The sequence below is a fragment of the Apium graveolens genome, chromosome 6 (genome assembly GCF_009905375.1).
Source record: "Apium graveolens cultivar Ventura chromosome 6, ASM990537v1, whole genome shotgun sequence".
Lineage (NCBI taxonomy): Eukaryota > Viridiplantae > Streptophyta > Magnoliopsida > Apiales > Apiaceae > Apium > Apium graveolens.
In genome coordinates this window covers 38,792,954-38,820,550 of record NC_133652.1, presented here as the reverse complement: position 1 = coordinate 38,820,550, position 27,597 = coordinate 38,792,954, and the positions used below count along the sequence as shown (strand labels likewise).

At 36.3% G+C, this 27,597-nt stretch overlaps 4 protein-coding genes across 5 annotated transcripts; 1 reads left to right on the top strand and 3 right to left on the bottom strand.

Moving 5' to 3' along the window:
- The first annotated feature begins 219 nt into the window (after positions 1–219).
- LOC141664929 (G-type lectin S-receptor-like serine/threonine-protein kinase B120) lies at positions 220–8,601 on the top strand. The gene is given in 15 exon segments (XM_074470886.1): positions 220–1,786; positions 1,947–2,057; positions 2,150–2,367; positions 2,468–2,678; positions 2,773–3,010; positions 3,103–3,250; positions 3,345–3,643; positions 5,041–5,469; positions 5,933–6,288; positions 6,370–6,516; positions 6,622–6,827; positions 7,251–7,461; positions 7,536–7,773; positions 7,880–8,027; positions 8,102–8,601. Coding segments are annotated over 15 exon segments (4,524 nt in total). The 5' UTR covers positions 220–483; the 3' UTR covers positions 8,363–8,601.
- A 585-nt stretch (positions 8,602–9,186) lies between these two features.
- On the bottom strand, positions 9,187–12,585 carry LOC141664928 (G-type lectin S-receptor-like serine/threonine-protein kinase At4g27290). The gene is made up of 6 exons (XM_074470885.1): positions 11,501–12,585; positions 10,771–10,979; positions 10,343–10,553; positions 9,999–10,236; positions 9,750–9,903; positions 9,187–9,639 (listed from the first exon to the last, which is right to left on the bottom strand). Exons 1-6 carry the CDS (start codon positions 12,567–12,569, stop codon positions 9,343–9,345), a joined length of 2,178 nt encoding a protein of 725 aa, XP_074326986.1. The 5' UTR covers positions 12,570–12,585; the 3' UTR covers positions 9,187–9,342.
- Positions 12,586–13,804: 1,219 nt separating this feature from the next.
- On the bottom strand, positions 13,805–17,418 carry LOC141667149 (G-type lectin S-receptor-like serine/threonine-protein kinase B120). Of its 2 annotated transcripts, none has more exons than XM_074473534.1 (7): positions 15,981–17,418; positions 15,762–15,887; positions 15,458–15,675; positions 15,123–15,345; positions 14,779–15,010; positions 14,520–14,667; positions 13,805–14,407 (listed from the first exon to the last, which is right to left on the bottom strand). In XM_074473534.1, exons 1-7 carry the CDS (start codon positions 17,272–17,274, stop codon positions 14,108–14,110), a joined length of 2,541 nt encoding a protein of 846 aa, XP_074329635.1. In that variant the 5' UTR covers positions 17,275–17,418; the 3' UTR covers positions 13,805–14,107. The 2 variants fall into 2 exon arrangements, with proteins under 2 accessions (XP_074329635.1, XP_074329636.1); XM_074473535.1 differs by having other exon boundaries at positions 15,123–15,333; positions 15,981–17,417.
- A 5,915-nt stretch (positions 17,419–23,333) lies between these two features.
- LOC141663835 (G-type lectin S-receptor-like serine/threonine-protein kinase B120) lies at positions 23,334–26,209 on the bottom strand. Its single transcript, XM_074469669.1, has 7 exons — positions 25,749–26,209; positions 25,405–25,530; positions 25,110–25,333; positions 24,695–24,905; positions 24,349–24,586; positions 24,091–24,238; positions 23,334–23,968 (listed from the first exon to the last, which is right to left on the bottom strand). Exons 1-7 carry the CDS (start codon positions 26,086–26,088, stop codon positions 23,666–23,668), a joined length of 1,590 nt encoding a protein of 529 aa, XP_074325770.1. The 5' UTR covers positions 26,089–26,209; the 3' UTR covers positions 23,334–23,665.
- Positions 26,210–27,597: the final 1,388 nt, after the last annotated feature.

Genomic DNA, 27,597 nt, shown 5'->3' with positions numbered 1-27,597 from the left:
AATAAAAAATCATAATTTCCAGACACACCCACCAAAAGGTTCCAGAATACTCGAACACCGAAAGAACTCAATGTTCCCTGCCCAAAAGTGTAGTTTAGTATAAATTTTGTTTATCTAGTTAGGGATGTGCGATGTGGTGGTTATTCTCTTGGGATGAATGGTGAAGAAGACAAGACTACATTTAATTAATAAATTTACAACTCCCTTTAGGTCTATTATTTCAAGTTGGCGAGCACTAGTTTTGGACTTTTCCCAAGTGCGAATTTTACAAAATGAACTCCTTTTCTTGAACACAAACTAAGATTCTTTATTCAACCTTTCTCAAGTCAATAATTTACACAAACTGCGCTAATTTATTAGTATATTGTTTTGTTAATCCTTTTGGCCTAAATTGAATAGCATTTGATCAAAATATAAACAAGTTGATTTTTTTTCTTCATTGTACAAATGTCTGAGCTCTCCTGATTGCTTCAATAAAAAAAGATGACAAAGATTTACAAAAACACAAGAATTATTAGTCTCTGTCTCATCATATTGATCTATGATGCTTATGTTGTACTTTCACAAACTTCAGTTAGCAAGCTGCTTATGCAAGGTGAGGTGATGAAAGATGATGGTGAGATCATGACATCAGATAACCAAGACTTTGCTTTTGGTTTCTTCAGTCCAGGTAACTCATCTTTTAGATATGTTGGTGTGTGGTATTATAGTATTCAAGATAAAACAGTTGTGTGGGTTGCAAATAGAAACAATCCTATCTCTGGGAGAAATGGTTTGTTAAGCTTTGGAGATGATGGGAATTTGAGACTTACAAATGGGAATGATTCTAACATAATATGGTCCACTAATACTTCATCAGAATCAAGAAACTCTTCTATAACTCTTAGGGATACTGGAAATCTTGCTCTTTGCAGAAGTGAAGATATTGATAATAATAACAAAGCTTTGTGGCAAAGCTTTAGTCATCCAACAGATACATTTTTGCCAGAAATGAGAGTTTATGCAATGTCTCAGACTCAAAATCTTATAAAACTTGTTTCTTGGAGAAGTCCTAGTGATCCTTCAGAAGGAAACTATTCTATGGCATTTGATCCACGAGGATCACCGCAGATAGTTGTTTGGGAAGGATTGAATCATCGAATATGGAGAAGTGGCCACTGGAATGGCCTGATATTTATTGGTGTGCCTAATAGTAGGGCACGATTTGCCTCCGGTTTTGGGACAACAACTGATAGTAATAGAGACACATACTTCACTTATACCGCTGCAGACAGATCACAATTCGTAAGATTTAATATTTTGTCAGATGGAAAGACTAATCAGTTGATTTGGGATGATAGTAAGCAAGTTTGGAATGTGGCACTGTCACAGCCAACTGATGAATGCGGAATTTATAATAGATGTGGGGATTTTGGACTTTGTAGTATGAATGATCCAGAAAGATGTAGTTGTATCGAAGGGTTTGGTCCAAAATCCGAAGATGAGTGGCTTAGAGGAAATTGGTCTGGTGGATGCATTAGGAAGAAGGCTCTTAAGTGTGACAAGAATGGTACTAATGACGGGTTTTTGCACATGGAGAAGGTAAAATTACCTGATTTTGCAGATGTTTTGGCCAGCGAAACAACTGTCGAGGGATGTGAAGATAAATGCACAAAGAATTGTTCCTGTATTGCCTATGGATACGTAGTTGGAATTGGCTGCATGGTTTATGGTGGTGAATTGATCGATATTGAACATCTTGAAGGTGGCAATACACTGTATATCCGTGTATCAAATTCTGAACTTGGTATGCATATTTAGCCTTGTTATTATTAAATGCTAATTCCTTTCATAGCAATCATTCCAATGTTTAAAGCAAATAGACGAAGACTATATAGTATTCCATATAATTGTTGAAGTACATAAACCCCATAGTCAAATTCCTATTTTTTGTTATCTTTTTTCAGGAGGTAAGAAGAGTGTATCAAGTGCAGCAATTATAGCAATTGCAGTAGTTGGAACAATTGTAATTGGAATTATAATGTGGGCTTTCTGGAGATTCCGAGGAAAAATTAAGGGTAATGTTGAAGTTGAGTATTATATTTTTTAGGAATGGTTAAATAAATTAATGCTATATTTCCTGATCTAGCTTTCCATTTCATGACATTAGTCTCATGGAAGAAGCAGAGTACTTCACTGCTAACTGCCCCGGGCAGAAGTCAAGAATTATCTGCGGAATTTTTGGGAGTCGATGAGCTATCTGCTGAAGGGAAGCAAGGTACTGGACCACATTTGCCACTATTCAGCTTCAGTTTTGTGGAATTAGCCACTAATTATTTCGCAATCCAGAACAAACTTGGTCAAGGGGGCTTTGGTCCTGTATACAAGGTAAACAAATCTTCTTTGTTTAGCATATTGTTAACAAATTGTTATGGGGGTAATACATGCTTTAAATATACACTGACTTGTAGTTTTACAAAATTTGAAGGGAATTTTACCTGGGGGACAAGAAGTGGCAGTTAAGAGGCTTTCAAAAATGTCTGGACAAGGCTTAGAAGAATTTAAAACTGAAGTGATACTGATAGCCAAGCTGCAGCATCGAAATCTCGTTAGACTGCTTGGCTGTTGCATTGAAGGGGAAGAAAAATTGTTAATTTACGAATACATGCCTAACAAAAGTTTGGATTCATTTCTTTTTGGTATGTGTTTTTCAAGCCTACTGGTATATCTATGTTGATTTACTTTATATAATTGCAACATCATGTTTATATGTTCTAATGTCTGCAATCTCAGATGCTCGGCAAAGATCGCAACTGGACTGGAGTAGACGGTATACAATCATCGAAGGAGTTGCACGAGGGCTACTCTATCTTCATCGAGATTCTAGACTTAGAATAATTCATCGAGATCTAAAAGCTAGCAATATCTTGTTAGATGAAGAAATGCAGCCAAAAATTTCAGATTTTGGCATGGCAAGAATATTTGGAGGGAACCAAATTGAAGCCAATACAATACGAGTTGTTGGTACATAGTAAGTTTTTTCTCCTCTACGACTCACATGTATTTAAGCATATTAATTACTAAGCACCCAGTTATTTTAATCGATGTCTTCTTACAATGCAGTGGTTACATGTCCCCGGAATATGCAATGGAGGGCCTATTCTCTGTAAAATCTGATGTATATAGCTTTGGCGTGTTACTATTAGAAATTGTCAGCGGTCAGAGAAATAATACTTTTCACTCTCCTGAAAGCACTAATCTTACTCGATATGTAAGTCTAACAAAAACTCTTTGTTTTGCTCTTTACTGTGGATTAGCAACTTATATTATTGTAGGTGGAATGATGCAATATTTATGTGATTCAGGCATGGAACTTATGGAAAGATGGTAAAACTGAGGAGATGATTGATCCTATAATTGTGGATTCTCGTAAAATTGTACTGCAATGCATACATGTCGGAATGTTGTGTGTGCAGATGTCTGCAGCACACAGACCAACTATGTCACAAGTTCTTAATATGTTAGAGAGCGAGAGTGCTAGTCTTCCGATGCCTAGAGTTCCGGACATGTCATCAATGAACTCTGTAGAGATGGAGTCAGCTATGCGAGATCATGATATTAATTTATCCTCCACGGAAGTAACTGTTACAGAAGTGATCGGAAGGTAACAAAATTATGCTTGAACAGAAGTTGTAGATATAGTAGGTGATTTTGTTGGCATGACTTTATGAAAGAAATATTGGTTCTGCTTTTGGTAATACAGTTTGTATAAAATTGTGACTTATATTCTTTCGGCTACATTTAAATATAGCAGCAGTTTAGAAAAAATTCCAGAGCTTTTATAAGTAGTAGTAGATTTTAGTTTTCAAAAGGTCTAAAATTATATGCAGAAGTATGATGTACACAGAAACCGTTATATTGGCCAAGAAATTTGCAAATTTGCAACCAACAAACGAAGTTACCGAAAACGTCCAGTTCTGGTAAGTGCTGTCTTTCGGAATTGATTTTAATCTCTAAAAGAACAGCATTGAATAGACTATGGCTGAAGTTGGTAAGATGTAATGAAACCAGCGAAACATTGTATAATTAGTGGCCTCACACATGGTTCGGCTTATCATTATTTTTCAGTGACTGAGCATGTCTTAGATTCTTCATTACTAGTAATAAATATCTTGGTCTATCACCTGCAATTTAAGAACCGTTAAAATAGATGATTGAGCAGCTCAAACACTAAAAGATGATCGACGAAAAGCATATCTAAGGGTTAGCGAGGGAACTTTTCTTTTTGCAACTTCTCCGGCAGTGGCTCCTGGCGGCGCTGGCTGCAGGTGTAACTATTAAAAATGGATAATCTTGTTCCAGGAGCTATTTGACGAAACTGAGAAAAGTGTATCTGCAAAAAACTAAACAAATTCATTCAGCTGGATGCTGTTATCTTGTGCATCTTAATTCCAAAATCGCTGTTTGATAATGAAAAAAGAAAGTTGATGCAAGCCTTTTGGAAATTTCTGAAAGAATGCAACAATCAGAGAAATCCTCCTCTAAGTCGGATGCCTCTTTAGTTGTTTGAGCATCTGTAAAGATATGAGTTTGTGAATATCTAATATTTTGATTCGCCATTTTTTAAAAACAAAAAAAAAAAACAGAAGTACCAGTAATCACAAGACAATGATCAGTATACAGTCCAAGTTGTTCTTAAACCATGTTAGTAACTGTATCATTCCAATTGGCTTATCTCATTAATGCAGTTAGGTATCTGGAACCTCAAATATCAATTTGCACCTCTTGTTGTTGTCTGCAGACTACAATAATTGAAGCTCTTCAATATATTTGAGCTGAATATTAAAATTTTAAACGTATGCTTGTCGAATTCTATTTTTTAATGGATTCACCTTACCCATTATCATGGTTTACAATATTTCTTCTCTTCCATTTTAGCGACTCGATCGACACAATAACTTCAACTCAGTTCTTGTCTGACGCGAAAAATGAAACCATTATATCTTCCAATGGCGATTTCACCCTCGGTTTTTGAAGCACTGCCAACACTTCTTCTAACAGATACTTGGGTATATGGTTCAACAAAGTTCCAGTACAGCATGTAGTTTGGGTCGCTAATAGGAATGACCCTATAGTGACCAAAGATGCTGTTTTCAAGATCAATGCTGATGGTAACATTGTGATTTTCTCTAATAAAACTGCGACAAAACCTCTGTGGTGCAGCAATATATCTGACAATGTAGGCACAATGAACCCAACTGCCAAATTACTGGATTCTGGCAATTTAGAATTAACTGTTGCGGAAGGATCAAATGGTCGCAAAAGGATCTGGCAAAGCTTTGATTATCCGACAGATACTATTTTGCCCGGGATGAAACTTGGGCTGGATAGGAAGACTGGTCTGAACAGGGTTATGACATCTTGGAAGTCAGAGGATAACCCAGCCGAAGGAGACTATATTATGACGTTGGAAACCAAAGGGCTGCCTCAGTTTTTCTTGCAAAAGAAAAATTCGGATACTCCAATATGGCGGGCAGGCCCGTGGAATGGTGTAATACTGAGTGGTGTGGCCAGACTGGCTACTAGTCTCAAAACTGCTGTAGTAGATTTTTCGCAGTACGGTTCCCTCTTCAATTATACCTACGTTGATAACAAAGACGAGGTACTTAATTCCTAATATCATTTTTTTCTATTTTATAAATCTCATATAGTACATAGCACTAAACAACCCCAGCCTTGACAGGTATACATGACACTAACATCCCCCAGCCCTGGAAGGTTCCGAAAATATGTGATGGATTTCAGGGGACTTGCTGAACAAAGTTTTTATCATGCCTCTAACGAAACAAGTTATTTTACTAATAAATGGATTGCATTCTGGTCAGCTCCAAATTCTAAACATGGCTGTGACAAATATATGACTTGCGGAAAAAAATTCTATATGCAACTCCAGCAATAGCAGTACTACTAACTGCACCTGTTTGCCAGGGTACGAATATGAATCAGATCATGTACATTGCAAGGAAAAAAGTAAAGATCTGCTCACATGTGGAAAAGGTAAAGGAGAAGGATTTGTGAGTTTAACTGGCATAAAGCTTCCAGATTCAAGAAGTGCAAGATATATTGCTAATTTCAGCTTAAGAGAGTGTGAAGTTGAGTGTTTGAAGAGTTGCAAGTGCAATAGTTATGCTAGTGCTAATGTCCAGGTAGGTGGAAAAGGTTGCTATGTATGGGAAGGTGAATTAAATGATATCAAAGCATATCAAGATGGCCAGCACTTTTATTTGCGAGTTGATTCAGTAGAGCTTGGTAAATATCTCATATTCCTTGGTCGATATTTAATATCTTCTTTACTTGCATTTATCAGATTATTTGTTTGTGTGCCTACAGCCTATGGAACAGATCGTTCAAAGAAGTCTAGCAGGATTAATATAAAGAAGAGGATTCCTACTGTAGTCATCGTCTTGATTGTTATTTTTGGTGTGATTCTGCTGTTAAGTTGCCTTTACGCGTGTAGAAAACACACTGAGAGAAAAGGTAAACCAAATTTGTTAAAAGATAGACTTGTGTAGAACAGAATTGTTGTCTAGCGTACCCTGTGTGGTCAATCTGATCCTTTCTGCAATATTTAACATTACTCAGGCCAAAGGCAAAAACAAAGGTACCGGGATATGATGCTTGCAGGTTCAGATGCAGAGACAAACAATGATTTTACCACTGTCAACAACTTTACAGGAAACAGCAACATAGATTTGACATTCTTCGATTTAGATACCATCATAAGAGCAACAAACAACTTCTCACCAGCTAAAAGACTTGGACAAGGCAGTTTTGGTCCAGTTTTTAAGGTATAATGTCACAACTTACACAACAAAGTGTCCCCAATTTCCCTTTTGGGTTATAGGCTTGAAAAACATTTGACATTAGTGTCAAAGGTTTTAAATACTTTAGACCTTAACCTTGTTTTACATAAATGTACACATGAACCCTACCTGTTCATTTCTTGCCAGTTACACAGCCACACACTCTCATGGTCTTCTCTTAAGAAATTCTCATCATCCTGATATTTTACCGGCATATAAAGAAATATATAATCCAATTATTTCTTGCAAAAAGAATCTCATGTTCTATTAAATGAGAATGATTTCCCCGTTCATTCTTATTTTAATTAATCTTGCAGTATGTATGCATTTGGATATAGGTGTCAAACCAGGTGTTACACAAAATAGCAAAAGTGTTTAAAGATGATTTCAAGTATCATTTGCATGCAGGGTGAATTATCAAATGGACAGGAAATAGCTGTGAAGAGGCTATCGAGAACCTCAGGCCAAGGGATTTGTGAATTTAAGAATGAGGCTTTGCTAATAGCAAAACTTCAACACAGGAATCTTGTCAGACTTCTTGGATGTTGCATTGATGAAGAAGAAAAGATGCTAATCTATGAGTACATGCCTAACAAAAGCCTGGACTATTTTATTTTTGGTAAACCACCTTTAAGCACTTACTATCAAGAATTAATTGTATGTTACTAATATGGGTTCCTAATGTTTATTCAGACGAAAGGAAGAAATTAATGTTAAATTGGAGAAAGCGCCATGAGATTATTGTTGGAATTGCACGAGGGATCTTGTACCTACATCAAGACTCCAGGCTAAAAATCATTCACAGAGATTTAAAAGCTAGTAATATTCTTCTTGATGTAGAGTTGAATCCTAAAATCTCTGACTTCGGAACAGCAAGAATATTTGGAGGGAATTAGGTAGAAGCAAACACCTGCAGAGTGGTCGGAACCTTGTAAGTTACACATTTACAAATTAAGCATGTTCATTATAGGCATATAATATACTTACAACTCGTTTGCATGTTACTAATTTGGAAGCAAAATCATGTTTGCATACAGTGGTTATATGTCACCAGAGTATGCTCTAGATGGCTTTTTCTCTGTAAAATCAGATGTTTATAGTTTCGGCGTCCTTCTACTGGAGATCATTAGTGGAAAGAAGAACAGATATTTTGAGGACATCCCTAATTCAAGTCTGATCAAGCATGTACGGATTTAATTTTTTTATTAGACTTGCATCATAGATGCCGTCATTGATTCAACTTCTTGCACTTAATATAGACTTCACAGGTATGGGAATCATGGAGCAAAGGCAGGGCCTTGGAGATTGCAGACACATCAATACCTAAGGATTTTCTTCCAGCAGTTGAAGTTTTGCGATGCCTACAAGTAGGGCTCTTATGCGTGCAGGACAATGCAGCAGACAGACCGACAATGGCAACGAAACAACACTTCCATCTCCAAAGCAGCCTATGGTTGCTGTTTATAGAAGTGCTGATAATACTGCTACAACGTCAGCTGGGACAAGATCGTCTTCTGTAAGCGGGATCACAATTACTGACCTTGGTGCACGATAAACGCAAACTTTCTGTAAACAAATATACAGAAACTACATTTTCAACAAAATCACAAGGCCTAAAATCTCATGAATCAACTAATATATAGTAAATTATAATTGTTGTATTTTCTTAAGCATTCAATGCCTGTTTACCCTAGATTGTAGGTAAAACTCATGAGGTTGAAACATGTACTGTAATTACAAGTCGAGAACAGTTCCAATACTGGGTTCTTGTACTGATCAGGAAAAGTGTCGAAGCTTGGAGGGGGGGGGGGGTTAGGTAAGCTCTTCTTAAACGCTTAAGTGTCCATCACCATAGAGAAAATCCTGAAGCTGGGTCTGCAGAATTATTTTCAAGAAGTGAGGATCTACCTTTCATTGATCCAGCTCCTCAGGATGGATAGTAAAAGCTCTGGCATGTAACGCAGACCCCTTAAGAAGGAACTTAAGTATAAGTATCAGAACTACTTACAGCAAAAAGAGTTTCATTTAAGTCATAAACTCTGCACAAATCTAATGCATTTCCCTCCAGTTCGAGGTTGTGAAACTGGCCAAAAGTACAATATTATGGGCTTTCTTATCTCCTTAAAAGGGAAAATAATGATGTATTTCCCAATGTGTTTTTATAGCATCCGATACTTTTCTCAATTCTATAAGATTATGTTTACCAAACACCGATAGCAGTTGGTTGATTTGAGTTTCAGCGCTGGACTCTATGTGGCAGTACTGTCGACAAGTAGCTTGAAGGAAAAAAAATTATTTGTAATTTTTGCCGACAATAGTTCCGACAGATAATCAAAATGTGGGCAGCATTAAACTAAAGACAGGATCGATAAGGACAGAAACTTACAAAACTATTGGCAGATAGATATAATATGTTAACATACTAGGTTTTTTATTCCATGAGTCTATATACAATCTCAGGTACTAAACAAACTTATATATATGAAATATACATGGAACATCAGCGACCATCCATCACTGAAGTAGTTAAAGTATTCACTGAATGATTCTCTGTGCTGACAAGTCCCGAACCTAAGCTACCACTTATTGTAAAAGCAGGTCGTTTGGGGAAAACCAGTTGCATGTGTTCATTGCTAAACATAGCTAAAACATCAGACATAGTTGGTCTATCAGCTGGACTTTCTTGAACGCACAAGAGGCCAACATGAATATATCTCCGTGGCAAATATGAGGAAGGTGTTTCTAGCTTTGAATCTATAAACTCAAGCACCTTCTCGCTTATCCACAACTCCCACGCCTGAACAGTGAATATGTACAATTGTCAGAATATTCAGATACTGCTTATTATAAGCATGCAAAAGCATAAATGACGCATTGTTAAATATATAACAATAAGAGCAAACCTACATAACCAAGAAGACTGAGGCAATCTGAGTTACGGAAACCTGTGCTCTTTTTCCCACTCAGGATCTCCAGTAACAAGACACCGAAGGCAAAGACATCAGATTTTATTGAAAATAAGCCCTCCATGGCATACTCTGGGGAATGAGCATGATAATTAAAAGAAAAACATTAACAAATTAGTAAGCGCAGGTAGTCCATATTTAGTCATGGAGGCGTATATACAAAGGCATGCAGTTGTTACATAATACATACTAAGTTCCCACAATCCGGTTGGTATTTGCTTGTAGCTCATCTCCCCCAAATATTCTTGCCAAGCCAAAATCAGATATCTTAGGATTCATTTCATCATCTAACAAAACATTGCTAGCCTTCAAGTCTCTATGAATGATGCGCAGTCTGGAATGTTGATGGAGATAAAGAAGTCCTTGACTGATACCTTCAATTATTTGAACACGTGTCTTCCAATCCAATAGATATTTCTTGTTAGGATCTGCCATAGCACATATCAATAGCTGTCAGCAACAAGACAGAAAATTGATCTCTAATGGTAGAGCAAACATTTTCTACTGTAACCAAAAGGTATGTGGATCACTGACCAAAAATAAAGAGATCCAGGCTTTTGTTGGGCATGTACTCGTAGATTAAAATTTTTTCGCCTTGCTCAATGCAGCATCCCAATAGGCGTACAAGATTTCTGTGTTGGAGTTTAGCAATTAGTACTGTTTCATTTCTTAGTTCTTCCAGACCTTGTCCAGACCTTGTTGAAAGTCTTTTAACTGCTACGGAGTGCCCATCAAACAAGTTACCCTGAAATCTCGTGATACCACAAATTGATACTATTAAACTGCTTAATGGGAATACTTAATGTAAATCTTTGATAGTTTAAACAGGCCGCAAACCTTTGACCTATCCTGCTATTCAAACTTATAATTTCTAAATGAAGAAAAGGGTAATCAGCCATGAAAATTATTACTAGAATCCCATTTGTACAGAATACAAGTATCTTTACAAGTACAGGCATTACCTTGTAAACAGGTCCAAAACCACCTTCTCCAAGCTTGTTTGCAGGGGAAAAGTTGTCTGTGGCAGCAGATATGCTTGAAAAACTGAACTGCGGTAAGTTAACAACTTTCTTCTCTCCTCGCAGACTGCTTCCAATGATATTATTGCTTGCTGTATTCTGCTTGCTGCTAATTTCTAAGTTAAGAAATAACAGATCCTCATTTCTTTCCCCTGCCTCCGTAACATTTTAAGAGTAATAAAACACTAATGGGTGTATAAGAAGACAGACATGAGATGTTGAAGTCATAACTAACTTTAACACTTACCTTTTTTATTATGTTTACTTCTCCAGATACGCCAAAATATATAAGTCAGTGAAATGCAGACGAGAAGTGGAATGGTAACGAAGAGTGCCACTAGAACAGACGACTTCTTTTTTTCTCCTGAATATAGGTGAAGAACCAATTCAAAAAAATCTTAAAATAGACATTACTGAAATTGCTATGCCGACTCATTATTATTCTTACTTGCTATAATAACATCAGAAGATTTGACATATAGATCTCCTTGAGAATCCACCAATGCTCGTGTATCCAGTAGATTGCCAGTCCACAACGAACATCTGCCTCCATTGTAAGCATAAGCAGTGCATGAGCAGTTTCCCGAACATGCAAACTGACACACTTGAGCACTCTCCAAATCCAGAGATTGTGAATTTGCAGGCATTGAAATTCCAGACATAGTATTAAAACCAATATTGGAACACTGCAGAGGCTTAGTCCTGATGCATCCACCAGACCAGTTAGCAGACTGCCACTCATCTTGCGAACGTGGATGAAAACCATTATAGCAGCCACATGCAGGACTAGAAGTTATGTTGCAAAATCCGTTAGGACCACAGACAGCAAAACTGTTACAACTATCTGCAGGTTGCGAAAAAACTAATTCCCACTGTTGGAGTGTCTCTGACCATACTAACTGATTAATCTGACCATTATACGTCATGACATATCTGGTAACGGTGAGTGCAGAAGTATTATATGTGAAATATTTAGCTTGACCATTTATGATGTAGCTGAAATTTGTCAGAACATTTGGAAAAAAAGCAAAGTCATTGCCATTCCAAACTTGACTCCTCCACAGTATCTGTGTCTGGTTTGTCCACATTAAAAGTTGAGGGTTGCCTCTTGGATCCATCCCAAACGAATACTTCCCTGAAGCTGGGTCATCAGGATTATTCCAAGAAGTGAGGAGCTGTCTCTGGTTGATCAAGCTCTCATCAAGTCCAATTTTCCCATGAGGCAGCCAAGTATCTGTTGGATAGTCAAAGCTCTGCCAAATTATGCTCAATCCGTCACTCAAAACAAAATTTCCATCGTCAAGAAGTACCCCTTTATTAGGAACCGAACTTAAACCCACAGAATTATTTACGGCCCAAATTCTTTTATTCAAACCATCGAAGAGAATCAAGTTTCCGCCTGTAGTTAGTTCTAGTCGAGAGCCATTGGAAAATTGACGTATGGGTGTCTCTCTATTTGCTACCCAAACTACTGTCTGGACGGAAATATTTTTGTACCATATACCAACATAAAAATTTGTAGAATTACCTGGAGAAAAAAATCCCATTTCAAACTGGCCTCCTTTAGAGACTAATCTTTGATCTTCATAGAGTGGTTGACCTCCCCTAAAAGTTTGATTTCCATCACCGGTTTTGCCTGATGAGATTTCGTCCAATCCAAGTGTAATCTTGAAACTCTTAAAAGTATAAAGAAACATGAGCATTAGCAGCTTAAATGAATCTGTTTTCCTTACCGGAACCATCTCTTTAAAGACTAGCATTTTGAATAACTGTCTAAATTTGAATATTTCCAAAATTCGGTGAACAAAATCAGCACAAATCACTGGATTATACAGGTAGAGCTACAGTCAAGCTAAACATTAAAAATTTTAAGTTTGTGCCAGTCAAGCTATAGGCATCGTGATAACTTCAAATCTTTTGAAGTCCAGACATAAGAAATACATAAAATTAGTCATTGACTTAACCGTGTTCATAAAATACCAAACTTAAAGATATACCTGGCAGCGATAAACCTTAAATTAATGTTCAGACCTTGACCAGTTCAGAAAACAATTTATATATATGCAGCGTGGATTAGTAGTAAACCTTATATAATCTAGTTGATTTCGAGTTTTCTTAATTAAGTATATCAGTTATGTATGCAGAAAATGTTTTTTTTTGTTGTCGCAATGATTTGACGACGAGGTCAAAGCTTTCGGTATGGAAATTATATATATGAAATCACATGTTAATGGCGCCATAAAGAAAGGGGGTAATCTAATGAATACTTCTGGTGCTGGTTAATTAAAGTTCATGCACTTTGAATACTTTTAGTAAACACCACAAATGAGTAGTGTTAGTAACAAACTAATGAATACTGCTAGTAAAATCCAGCAATACGACGATCCTTGACATCATCATGCGCTGTCTTGTTATAGTTAGATGAGAAACTTTCTTCATTTCACCAGATGAACAGGTCAATATAAAAGTATCAAATGCCATGGCATGAACACCACATTATAGGACTCAGCGACTGCCCTAATTGGTGTCTAAAAGGTCTTTTATTTCTGACATCTTCCAGGAAGTCAGCCAAATTGAGCTCCACTAGTCTGATGAAAAAAGCCCTGCACAAGATAGACTAAAGAACAGAACATGCACAAGTGTTACTAGTTGAATATTTCGTGTGCTAAAGTCAATTGCAAGGTGGGCTGCAGATAGACCATACTTGATAATGTTATTAAGCCCCAAATGTATATCTACCTAGATGCATTTTATGTGTGTTGCTAATTTTTTTATTGTTCAACACCTTGTTTGCATGTAACCAAATAATGTTGATGCAATTCTTTATCTGCGCTATACCCAAATGTACCAATCTGAACCTTTTCTCCCTCGTCACTGTTCTGTGAAATATTAACATAATTAGATCTTAAACTGAATGCTTCTTTGTTTGATAACGGTGTACACACAGAATTGGCAGAACATAAGCTTTTATCCTTTGTCTGTTATTATTGTTAATCGGGAATACCTGAGGTTAACAAAACTTTGCGAAAATATTGTTACAGCTTAAAAGCTTTGACATGTGATGACCGAACAAAGAGCTTCATACTACGCATGCTCTTTAGAATATAATGTCTTCAATAGACATTCAAATTGATTACGTGTCAATCCATGGCTCCTATCTTATTACAGTTGCAACTTGGGGAAGTATCCATTTATAATTGCCCTGCTCAAAATAACAGGTTCTATAGCATTCTTGTAAAAACAGAACAGAGTTTTGAATGCGGAGTGTATGCAACAAATTTCAGCGACCATCCATCACTGAAACAGTTAAAATATTATCTACTGAACAATGCCCGGCTTTGTCTATCCCCGAACTTACGCTGCCACCAGAAGTAAAAGCAGGGCGTTTAGGAGAAACCAGTTTGAATAGCTCATTTCCAAACATAGCTAAAACATCACACATGGTTGGTCTATCAGCTGGACTTTCTTGAACGCACAAGAGGCCGACATGAATATATCTCAGTGTCAAGAACGAGGTAGGCAACTCCAAAGTTGAATCTATCAACTCAAGCGCTCTATCAGTTCTCCACAATTCCCATGCCTGAAGAGTGAATATGCACAACAGTGAGACTGCTTAAAGATTTCTCATTAGGCTATAAATCATGCACTAATACATTTATCAAGCCTTGTTCAAAAGTTGATAGTAATTTTACATATCCAAGAAGACTGAGGCAATCTGAGTGATAGAAACCAGTGCTCTTTTTCCCCCTGAGGATCTCCAGTAGCAAAACACCGAAAGCAAAGACATCAGACTTTATAGAAAATAAGCCCTCCATGGCATACTCTGGGGACATATAGCCGCTGGATTCAATATCGTAAATAAAATTAAAAAAATTAATTTAAGTAGTAAATGTACGTAGACAAAATTAGGCAGGAGTAAAGTTGTATAATAGATGTGCCATTTTTACATACTAAGTTCCCATGATCCGGTTAGTATTTGCTTGCAGTCCGCCAAAGATCCTTGCCATGCCGAAATCAGATATCTTAGGAATCATTTCATGATCCAACAAAATATTACTAGCCTTCAGGTCTCTATGAACTATACGTAGTCTGGAATGTTGATGGAGATAAAGTAGTCCTTGTGCAATCCCTTCAATTATTTGAACTCTTTTACTCCAATCCAATAGAACTTGTTTACTAGGATCTGTCATAATGGACACATATCTCAAAAAGTACAAGCAATAGTATATCAAAGTTTAACTAATTATTAAAAAAACATGTTTGGCCATTAAGCAAAGAGTATGATGATCACTAACCAAAAATAAAACAATCTAAGCTTTTGTTGGGCATGTACTCGTAGATTAGAATCTTTTCATCTTGATCAATGCAGCATCCGAGTATTCTAACAAGATTTATGTGCTGGAGTTTGGCAATCAGTACTGTTTCATTTCTTAGCTCTTCCAGACCCTGTCCAGACCTTTTTGAAAGCCTTTTAACTGCTACTAAATTTCCATCAAACAATTTACCCTGAAACATCACCTTTAGCCTCTTGTAATATGATGTGATAAATATAAGCCAAATAAAGTTACTAGGCTACCTCATAATTAAAGCCCGTGTGTATGAAATACACGTATTTTATAATTATGAGTACCTTGTAAACTGGTCCAAAACCACCCTCTCCGAGCTTGTTTTCAGGGGAGAAGTTGTTTGTGGCAGCAGTTATGCTTGAAAAACTGAACTGTGGCAAATTGAAAACTTTCTTCTCTCTTCCTAGGGTGCTGTCAGCATCGATGTCATTGCTATCTGTATATTGCGTGCCGCTAATTTCCAAGTTTAGATATAATAGATCCTCGTTTGATTCCCCCACCTCTGTGAATTTTTAGGAGTAGTATGAATCTGAAGGGCATGCGGGAAGGCATAACAATTAGAAGTAAAAAAATAAGTGTAACATATACCTTGTTTCATATGTTTTTTACTCCAAATACGCCAAAACAAACAAGTTAATGAAACAATGATGAGAAGTGGAATGGCAATGAACACTGCAATTGGAATATTTGAATCCTTTGATTTCGATTTATCCCCTGGTTACAAGAGAAGAACTAATAAGGCATTGCACAAAACAGAATGGGGAATATATAACTAAAAATTCTTTAAAAGGTCGTACATTCTCTTACTTGCTAAACGACCCTCAGAAGATCTGACAAATAGATCTTCTTGAGAGTTGTCTGTTACTCGAGAACCCAGTAGATCATCCGACCATAATGAACATCTGCCACCATTGTACGCATAAGCAGTGCATGAGCAATTGCCCAAACATGCAGACTCACAAATCTGAGAGCTTTCTAAATTCAGAGATCGTGAGTTTATAGGCATTGATATTCCAGATACAGGATTAAATTCATTAAAGCACTGCAGTGGCTTAGTACTGATACATCCACCAGACCAATTAGCAGACTGCCACTCTTCCATGAAACGTGGTTCAAAACCTTTATAACATATACAAGGAGGACTACTCTTATTTTTGCAAAATGAATTAGGACCACAAAGACCAAACATGTTACAGGTATCACTAGGATACGACGACAGCACTTCCCACAGACTACCCTCTGCAAGCTTCCCTTTCCATTGACGTAGCTCTCCATCATAAGTAATGGTATACCGAAATGTGGTGGACGTAGATATATTCAAAGTAAAATAATTAGACTGATTACTTGTGAAATGGCTGAAATACATCAGACCATTTGATAAAGAACTAGGAAAATTATCAAAGGTGTTGCCTTTCCAAGCTCCACTCCTCCACACTATCTGTGACTGGTTCATCCACATAAAAAGTTCAGGACTTTTACCTGGATCTATTCCTACAGAGAAATTCCCCGGAGCTGGATCATCCCAGTCTTTCCAAGAAGTGAGTTGCTGTTCTTTGTTAATCAAGCTCCCATCAATTCCAAGTTTCCCACCAGGCAACCAAGTATCTGTGGGATAGTCAAAGCTCTGCCATATCACAGTGCGTTCATCACTCAAAACAAAATTTCCGCCGTCATGAATTATGCCCTTTTTAGGAACTGAACTTAAACCAGCAGAAATATTTAGAGCCCAAATTGTCTCATTCAAATCACTAAAGATTATCAAACTTCCATCCGCGTCTAGTACCAGTCTGGGGTTGGAGTTTTTGCGGATAGGCGTCTCTCTGTTAGCAACCCAAACTATTTCTCTATCTTGGATGTATTTGTAATTGTACCATATACCAACATAAGAATTATTTGAACTGCCTGGGGAGAAAAATCCCAGTTCAAATTTGCCAACTTTGGAGATCAAAATCTCGTTTTCATAGAGCGGACGACCTGTTGATAAGGTGTCCAATCCAAAGCTAACCTTTAAGTTGTAAAAGATAAAAAGAAAGATGAGAATTTTGAGCTGCTGAAATGAAGATGGTCTTCTGGCTGAAACCATTTTCTCAAGGAGTTGCATTTGCTGCTGTTATATGTTCAAGGAATTTAATGAACTTAAACCACTGAGTAATCAAATGATCACAATACAACTTCTCTTTTGCCAGTGAAATTAGGCGTATAACAGCATGAAAATTCCAAAACTTTGAAAGTTGAACAATAAGTATACTCATTGTCATTGACCAAGTGGTGTTACAAATATTCAGAAATATGTACAACACAAAGTTCTGATCTGCATTTAGGGAAATGATTGACTGATTGTTTGGCTAAGATTAATAATCTTAATATAATTTATTTATTTTACTTTTTATTTTGGGGAGAAGAAGACTTATAGACAGACGTGATCACAAGCAATCTAGTAAACTGTAAACATCATGCACATGTTTTTGCATTTTATACATAATAGAAGAAGGAATGGTTAGGCGTTAGGCCCCGTTTTCAAATTAGAAACAGACCGTGCCTGTCAATGCAAGAAGAATAGTTGCAGTTTGACGCATGTATCTTCCTTCCCTGAGTTGACAAATGTTACAACATCATCCCAGACTTTTCAAAACATTTTTTCATGGACAATATGACTGGATGCAAATATGCTCTCAGTTATCATGCCTATCAAATGCATGCCTTCGTTTTTCATTTTTCGTTCATTCATACTCTAATATGCCAAGTTTACAGTTTCTTTGTCCTACTTTAAATGAAAAATATATGTAATTCTTTTTTGAATAAAAACTATATGTATTCTTATTTTAATTTTTGAAAATTTAAACTTTACGGTAAAAATAATCCTAATTTGTAATTTTTTATAAAATAAGAAACACAAATTCTATTTCATTCACCATCATATTTATTTGCTTAACTGTTAATAAGGCAAAATCTGTGGTGATGTGTGTGCTGACATCAGATGGGAGAATCACAGCTGGCATAACAAACTTTCCCGCCAAAACTGTTATAGACTCTCACTAGATAGTTAGTTAAGTAGTGCTCATTTATACAGGTTGTATTATTGATTCAACTGCTTCAATCTCTCTCTGTATCTTCATATATCTCCTGCTCTCTGAGAATAGATAAAATCAATCATCTGCTTAATGTATACAGTGATATGTAATTGCTTAATCTTGTGTTCATAAAGATAATTGTTGTGTGTTAAGTTTCTGATTGATAAGAAACAGACTCAACATTTCTAACATGGTATCGAAGGGTTCTTCCGCAGTATTGCTGAAACTCTGAAGATACAGCAATCGAGTTTCTCAGATTGCAGATTGTTCATCACTCATCATTGTGCAGTTCGTTCATCACTCATCGTAAGTTCGTTCATTGCTTGTCATAAGTGATTTCTCATATCTACTTGCTAAGAAAACTCAATTGATACACTGTTTTGTACATTTTCTGTAAGATCTTTGTGGAATTGTTGATTAAATGTCTACAATTGCATCATACTCGTCTGCTACTATAAGATCTACATTTATGCCTGTAATTGTTGATAGTAATCATCCGTACTACTTGCATCCATCTGATAATCCCGGTATGTAATTGATTACGGTAGTGTTAACTGAATCAAAACTACAATCATTGGCAAAGATGTATGAATATTTCCTAATCATCTAAGCTCAAACTTAGATTTGTCGACGGGTCCTATACTAAGCCTGCTTCTAATGCACCGTTGTTAGTTCATTGGTTACGATGTAACAACATGATTACATCATGGATTTTGAACTCTGTTACTGAAGAAATTAGGAACAGTATTGTCTATATGGAGACTGCAAGAGCTATCTGGCTTGACTTAGAAGTGATGTATGCTCAAAGTAATGCACCAAAACTGTTTAGTTCGAGGAAAGAAATTTCCAGATTAACTCAGGAATCTCTGTCAATTTCTGCTTATTTCACTAAATTCCGCACCATACATGATGAACTGGAAATCCTAGTGAACAAACCTAAGTGCACTTGTAATCTGTGTACTTGTGCTATCAAAGTCAAGCTAAACACAATGGATCAAAATATTCAACTCACTCAATTTCTGATGGGGTTAATTAAATGACACCTATACCACTATAAGGGGTCAAATCCTGTTGATGAATCATATTCCCACTCTAAGTCAGACATATGCAATACTTCTACAAGAGGAGAGTCAAAGAGATGTACATAATTATGTTACTGGATTAACAGAGAATATTGCTATGTCTGTAAAGCCCTATCAAGCTAAGAATCAGAACAGATCATTACAACAAAAGCAAGGTTCTGAGTCAACTGTCATATGTGATTACTGTCACATGAGTGGACATTTGAAAGAAAAATGCTACTGCATTTATGGATATCCAAGCTGGCATAGACTCTTTGGCAAGCCAAAACCAAAGCCAAAGGTCCTCAATACTAGAAACTCAGTGGTGACTAATGTTTCTCAGATTACTTCAATGTCTTCACAAGCCTCCACTATTATTGACTTTAACTCCAATATGAGGTCAGCTGAAGAGAGTGTCAGTGCAGGACTTCAAATGTCTCAAGGAAATTCACATTACTGGTATGCCCTTGACTGACCAGCAATGTCAACAACTTATTCAAATGTTGCAGAGATCTATGAATAGTCAACCTCAGACTCCAACTTTTGGGCCTGATTCACAATGGTCACCTTTTCATTGTGCAAATACAGAATGTATTACTGACAACGGACACTTTGTCAATCAAGTTCATTCTATATCTGGAAATCTTCCTCAAAATAAGTGGATTATAGATATCGGAGCTACAGATCACATCACACCATTTCTGTCTTTTCTGACAAATGTACAGTCAAGTGATGCTTCTCCACAACTACCAAATGGTGAAATTTCTCCGGTCACTCATGTGGGCAACATTCAACTGAATTCTAAAATAACACTTCAGAATGTTCTATGTGTACCATCATTTACATATAATCTTCTATCAGTGTCTAAACTGTTACAAGACACCAGTTACCATATAACCTTTCTTTCCAACAGTTGCTTCTTGCAAGGTCAGCAATGGAAGACGGGATTGGAGATTGGTAAACAGGAAAATGGTCTATACATTTTGACTGACTCTGCATTACAACAGACTGCGGAACGAACCTCTGAAAATTCTAAAAGCAAATGTTATTTGGTCTCAATGACACTGCTCACTTCAATGCACATGTGTCAAGTATAGACACTTGGCATGCCAGGTTAGGTCATGCTCCTGCTCATGTTATTCAGTTACTACCTGTTGTTAGTCAGACCAAAATAATGGATACTTGTGATAGTTGTTTCTTTGCTAAGCAATCCAGACTCAGTTTTCCTGATAGCCAGCATACAGGTGAGAAACTGTTTGATCTGGTTCATGCTGATGTTTGGGGACCCTACAGAATTCCAACCCATGGTAATTATAGATGGTTCTTAACTTTAGTGGAGCCAGATCAGTTTGGGTGTACTTGTTGTCAGATAAAGCATCAGTTCCTGCTATCCTTCAACAGTATATTGTGCATATTCAGACACAATTTCATACTACTATCAAAAAAATTCGAACTGATAATGGTACTGAATTTTTTAATCATTCAGTCACAAGCTTTCTCACACAATCAGGTATCAAACACCAATCTAGCTATCCTTATTCACCACAGCAGAATGGCTTAGTTGAGAGAAAGCATAGACATCTGCTGAATTGTGCCAGATCATTGAGATTTTACTCAGGTTTACCTATTACTTACTGGGGAGATTGCATTTTTACTGCTGCATATCTGATTAACGGAACTCCAACTAAAGTTCTTAAAAATCAGAGTCCCCATGAGGTGTTATTTCAGGAGATGCCAGATTACAATGCTATGAGGGTGTTTGGCTCATTATGCTATGTTACCATTCTTCCTAAGCTAACTGACAAATTTGCTGCAAGATCAATCAAAGGAGTATTTCTGGGATATCAATATGGCCAGAAAGGATACAAAGTGCTAAATCTAGACACCAGAAGGGTGACAGTATCTAGAGATGTTCATTTTTTTGAACATGTTTTTCCATTCAAAGAATTATCTGCTCAAGAACCACCTGCATTCTTATTTCCATCATCAGAGATGATCACAATAGATGATCCTTTTACATCAACAGAGTCAATTGCTAGCTCCATTGATCCTACAGATGCTACAATTCAATTTGTTGAAACTGGAACTGAATCTGAAAGTGAATCTCCTTCTTCTGAAATTGAGTCACCTACTGAGAGTAATCAAACTTTGCATGTGACAGTTACTGAAAATATTTGTCCAGTTTCTGCAACTAGTACTAGACCTACCAGAGTCAAGAAGTTTCCTGCAAAATTCTCTGAGTTCACTGGACTTCCATCTCATTTAATATCCTCAGCCTCACAGACTGATGCTAATGCTGACATTCTTCTGGCACCACAACATTAACAAACAAGCAGTTCAGGTGCCTGAATGGTGTGCTGCTATGGGTGTTGAACTAGCTACATTGGAGGCTAACCAAACCTGGAAAATTGTCCCTTTACCACCCAACAAGAAAGTTGTAGGTTGCAAATGGTTGTATAAAGTAAAGTTGTTGGAAGATGGTAAGCTAGACAAGTACAAAGCCATATTGGTGGCAAAAGGGTTCACTCAAACTGCTAATATGGACTATTTTGAAATATTTGCACCAGTGTAAAAAATGACCTCTTTCAGAATTCTGCTGGCATTAGCTGCTATGCATAATTGGAACATCACTCAGCTTGATGTTACAAATGCTTTTCTGCATGATTTCCTAAATGAGGAAGTATATATGGCCTGTCCAGATGGCTATCAAATTTCAGATGCAAATTTGAAGATGTTTCCAAATCAAAGACTAGTCTGCAAACTGTTGAAGTCTCTATATGGACTCAAACAGGCCCCAGACAATGGTTTATTGCTTTGTCATCTGCATTACTTTCCTTTGATTTTGCTCAAACCACAGGAGATCCCAGTATGTTTGTATACTCTAAAGGAGATGCACTGATTTATCTTATGATATATGTTGATAATATGGTAATGACATGGAACAATGCTATCCTTATGAGTCAAGTCACTGATTTCTTGAGTTGTCACTTCAAAATCAAAGATCTGGGATCTCTGCATTTCTTCTTTGGAATTCAGGTGGAAAGAAACACTGCTGATATTTTCACGAGCCAAAAGAAATATACAGCTGACATTGTCCAAGAACTAGTCAATCTGAAGAACAAGACATCTCTTATTTCCATGGATCAACAACGTGATTTGATGCAGAATTCAGACAGCCCTTTACTGCATAATGCAGATGCTTATAGGAGAATTGTTGGTAAGTTGATTTATCCTACCATTTCAAGACCTGACTTATCTTATGCAGTTTATATTGTGGCTCAATATATGCACAGTCCTCGAGCAATTCACCTTCATGCTGTACTTAAATTAGTTAGATACTTGGCCACTACTGCATCCCAAGGTCTATTCTATGCCGCCAAAATAAATCATGTCCTTGTTGGTTTCTGTGATGCTGATTGGGGTGACTGTAGACTAACTAGACAGTCATTGGCTGATTATTGTCTTACCTTTGGTGGCACTCTTATTGGCTGGAAATGCAAAAAACAACAGGTAGTTTCTCGTTACTCAGCTGAGGCTGAATATCATAGCTTGGCTGACACTTCCTGTGAAATGATTAATCGGCCAAATATTTTTTTAAGGATTAATCGGAGATTAATCAGGGATTTTTAGAACACTGACAGTAATATGTAATTGCTTAATCTTATGTTCATAAAGAGAATTGAGTTTATAACCGATAAAAAACAGATTGAACATTTCTAACAAGGCAATATTTTGTTAGTCTAATAATAAGACATCAAAACTCATGTCAGGGGCCATATTCCCTAACAAGGCAATATGCCAGAGCACCTAGGCAAACCAGGTTATTAGACTTCTAGTGTCTCGAAATTACTCTCAGTTCTTGGTTTAATAATAGTAAACCATAAATAATTGTTGAGTAATACTAATTTAGTTTCTTATTAATACTTAAGACATAGAGCAATCAGCAATGCTCCACAGAACTGATCAATGATCAAAAGGAATCAATATCTCTAATTGCTTCGTAAGTTTAATTATCTTTTTTATACAAGTTCTATAGGAGGAATAAATATCTTATTTATTCCGGTAAAGAGGTAATACAAACTGCAATTATTCTAGATATTTAAAAGACCAGTAATAGGAACAAATAAACCAAAACTAAAAGAATACATACTGTATGTTCAAAATTGGAATTGAACTTGGCAAAATAAAAGGGTGGGATTTTTAATTGGCACGCCAAAATATATATACACGCCCACAAGTCTTGAGCAAACTAATTTGAATACGTCAAGTCTTCCGCTACCTAATTGCACTCCCGAAAATGTTAAGATCTCTTCAAAAGGAAATAGACTTGCAAAACATTTTGCAAAGTTTTCGCCTGTAATCAGCGACCATGCATCACTGTAGCCGATAAATCATTAACTGAAAAGTTATCGCCTTTTTTTGTCATTGAACTTGAACCTATGCTGCCACCAGTTGTAAATGGAGGGCGATTGGGAGAACTTAACTGGATGAGCTCATTGCTGAACATAGCTATGACATCAGACATTGTTGGTCTGTCAGCTGGACTTTCTTGAACGCACAACAGACCCACGTGAATATATCTTAGTGGCAAAAACGAAGAAGGTAATTCCAGATTTGAATCTATCAAGTCAAGTACCCTCTCGGTTTTCCACAGCCCCCATGCCTGAAGAGTGAGTTTATAAGATAGTATGACTACTAAAAAACACCAATCAGTCATGCTCAAAGGCATATATTGCGCTTATTTAAAGATGTAATTGTAAAAAAAGTAAAAAGGATTAAACCTACATATCCAAGAAGACTGAGACAGTCTGAGTCGCGAAAACCAGTGTTCTTTTTCCCACTCAGAATCTCCAGTAGCAAGACACCGAAGGCAAAGACATCAGACTTTACTGAAAATAAGCCCTCCATGGCATACTCTGGAGACATATAACCGCTGGATTCAATATCATTACAGGAAATCATTAGTTAAGGTACTAACTGTATTTAATCAAAACTTATAATATAGATGCTAAATACTACATGCATGTGCATTTTTTTACATACTAAGTTCCCACAATCCGGTTGGTGTTTGCTTGCAGCTCATCTTCTCCAAATATTCTTGCCATGCCAAAATCAGATATCTTTGGATTCATCTCGTCATCCAACAAAATGTTACTAGCCTTCATATCTCGGTGAACTATACGTAGTCTAGAATGTTTATGGAGATACAGAAGTCCTTGAGCAATACCTTCAATTATTTGAACACGTCTGCTCCAATCCAATAGAAATTGTTTACTAGGATCTGTCATAGCACAAATATCTCAAGGGGTGGCAGGGACAGAATATCAATGTTCATATTACATATCTAATTGTACAATACTATTTGCCATAAGGCATGTTGATCACTAACCAAAAATAAAGAGATCCAGGCTTTTGTTGGGCAGGTACTCGTAGATCAGTATTTTTTCATCTTGCTCAATGCAGCATCCCACAATTCTAACAAGATTCCTGTGCTGGAGTTTGGCAATTAAAACCGTTTCATTTCTCAGCTCTTGCAGACCTTGTCCAGACCTTTGTGAAAGTCTTTTAACCGCTACCGAGTTCCCGTCAATCAAGTTGCCCTAAAAATCAGGTTTCACCTCTAGTCAACAATAACTCAGGTGTAACACTATTAGGCACCACGAATCTCTTAAAGACAAAACAACCCATTATCGTTTTCTCTATTAAGGCATTTATATTTATAACATTTAAAGTTGTGAGGAAATGGATTTGAACACATGCTCAGCTATGGAATTGATAGTATTTGTTACAATTATAGGCAATACCTTGTAAACAGGTCCAAAACCACCCTCTCCGAGCTTATTTTCAGGAGAGAAGTTGTTTGTTGCAGCAGATATGCTCGAAAAACTGAAATGTGGCAAATTAAAATCATATCTCTCCCCTTCTGGTGTGCTGCCACTGGCCAAGTTACTGCTATCTACGTACTGCTTGTTGGTGGTAACCTCAAGATTAAGATATAACAGATTCTCGTTTGATTCCGCATCTACCTCTGTATCATTTCAGGAGCAAATGAATAGTGAATTGAAGGTACATGACATTTGATGTCAAAAATAACATTACCTTTTTTGCTATGTTTTTTCCTCCAGAAATGCCACGCTAGATAACTCAACAAAATGCAGATGAGAAGTGGAATGATAATGAACAATGCCACTAGACCACCATTTGTCTTCTTTTTCTCTCCTGATTCTATAACAGAAACCAATATTAGCTTATTCACTTTAAATATTAAAATTAATTATCTTATTTTCCAGAATCAGTCCTCTTTTTTAATTCATTCTCGAAAACTTATACTCCTAGTGAGAGACGCTACAAATTGAGTAAAAGTAGTACTGACCAATTTATATTCCTCGCAAATAAACATGGCCTTAAAATAAAAGACGAGCAACCAAAATAATTCTATTTACCTCCTCCTCCTTTACATAAACTAGTTCCCATGTCGGGATCGTCGTTGCATTTACGATTAATGCAAATAAGCTGGCCCAAGCAGTCGCCTAGGTGATTGCATGGACCATTGCAGTTGGAGGTGAATCCGATAGGCGGAGGAGTCGGTGCTGCTGATCCTCCTTTACATATATCAGTTCCGACGTCAGGATCGTCGTTGCATTTTCTGTCGATGCAGGTAAGTTGGCCGGAACAGTCATCTCCAGTAGTGCATGTACCATTGCAGTCGGACAAAGCATTAACAAAAAGCGGACAAGTGATCGTGAGTAGAAATATAAGGAAAAGATTTGCGAGATTTGACATCTTAATTTAGAGTAATAAACTAGTGCTACACTTTAGGGATATAGGGATGCTTTTACGATGAGTACAAGGAGGTGAAAATGAGACATCCCTATACATTTTTTTTATCATGAAGATGTACGGTTTGATATTGAAATGAGTGGTGTCAATTTGTAATTGACTGGGTCAAATACCCATCTTCTTACAGACCTGCAACTACACTGTAATTTCGACGAAGTAATAATTTACGGTGGTCCAACACTCCGACTACAATATTCTATGACTTGTGAATCATTAATTGAGCATGGAAAAATGACCTACGATAGTCTTGCGTCAATTAAAACTAGTATTACGTTTTTGGTCTCTTTTATTTCTTGACATTTATTTTTGAAATATATTAATCAAATTTTAGTACTTTTTAAAATAAAATAAAATTATTTACTAATTTTAGTCAAATTTACCATATGATCTTCAATTTCTATACTTTTCATTGCACTCAAACTCCGTACACATACCAAATATCAAGAATTAGGTGGGAATATGGAGTAATATTCATTGACGAGAAAGGGTGATTCCGAAAAATTTCCTATTAATCCTTATGTGTTTTTCTTATCGGTATGTTACAAATAAATTACTAAATATAAAATTAAATTAAATTTAAATAATTTAAAATATATAATATGATAAGTATATTCATATATAAATTACAAATAAAATAAGGTATTAAAATTAAATATAGTTTAAAATATTCAAATGTATCCAATTTTTTCTTCTATTAATCTGGTTATCCAATTAATCTCTAATTATCCGATTAATCATAAATCAATGCATTTACCAATCTTAGTTGATTTTACCGATTTTTATAACATTTACGGGAAGTAATATCATCACATTGGTTAAATTTTTGAAAATGTTATTTTCAGAGCCATTTTTTATTTCCACTATAAAATTATTAAATAATATGTCTCAATTTTTCTAAAGAGTTTTTATTGTAAATGCAAGGTCAATTTTTCCTTCTAACTACTTGTTACTCTTAAAATAAGAAAGTTGCTATAAAATAACATTTTCACAAATTTTAGTTTATTTAACCTAAAAAAATGTCTAGAGAAGTTGGAGGAAGCACTGTAGATTTGCACAAAAGAATTGACTCAGTTATTAAATATGGGATAATTATCGAATTCTACGGGAATAGAATTTATGATTATACTTTCTGAACTAGAATTTGTCGAATTAGTCGGATTTATCTTGATTAACTTGGTTTGCACGCTATTACGTGAGTCTGTGAAGTTTAAGTGTACACCCGAAAGATAGCGGTTGCGAGTTCTTTACGATAAAAAAATACCTTAAATTTCGATAGAAATAGCTGCATGTAAACTTCAACTAAATAATGTCCATACTAATTTTTTTATTTGACTTTTTGGTGATGAAATTGAAATTTTTTTTAACATACTAAAAATCGTTCGTTAATTATTTTAAAAAATTAAATAGATTATATAGTTGTAGTTTCTAATAACATAAGTTTTAAAAAATAAC

Excerpts from the sequence above, each read along its gene's own strand:
- LOC141664928 (XM_074470885.1), bottom strand. The coding sequence starts at position 12,569 with ATGGTTCCGGTAAGGAAAACAGATTCATTTAAGCTGCTAATGCTCATG. Across the intron at positions 10,554-10,770 it reads GTTTTGGACCTGTTTACAAG|GGTAACTTGTTTGATGGGCA; the intron begins GTAATGCCTGTA and ends ACGAGATTTCAG. Across the intron at positions 9,904-9,998 it reads AACCGGATTGTGGGAACTTA|TAATTATCATGCTCATTCCC; the intron begins GTATGTATTATG and ends ATGTTTTTCTTT.
- LOC141663835 (XM_074469669.1), bottom strand. The coding sequence starts at position 26,088 with ATGTCAAATCTCGCAAATCTTTTCCTTATATTTCTACTCACGATCACT. Across the intron at positions 25,531-25,748 it reads TTTATGTAAAGGAGGAGGAG|AATCAGGAGAGAAAAAGAAG; the intron begins GTAAATAGAATT and ends TTTCTGTTATAG. Across the intron at positions 25,334-25,404 it reads GAAAAAACATAGCAAAAAAG|AGGTAGATGCGGAATCAAAC; the intron begins GTAATGTTATTT and ends GAAATGATACAG.
- LOC141667149 (XM_074473534.1), bottom strand. The coding sequence starts at position 17,274 with ATGCAACTCCTTGAGAAAATGGTTTCAGCCAGAAGACCATCTTCATTT. Across the intron at positions 15,888-15,980 it reads TTCTGAGGGTCGTTTAGCAA|GGGATAAATCGAAATCAAAG; the intron begins GTAAGAGAATGT and ends TCTTGTAACCAG. Across the intron at positions 14,408-14,519 it reads GCCTCAGTCTTCTTGGATAT|GCATGGGAATTGTGGAGAAC; the intron begins GTAAAATTACTA and ends TTCACTCTTCAG.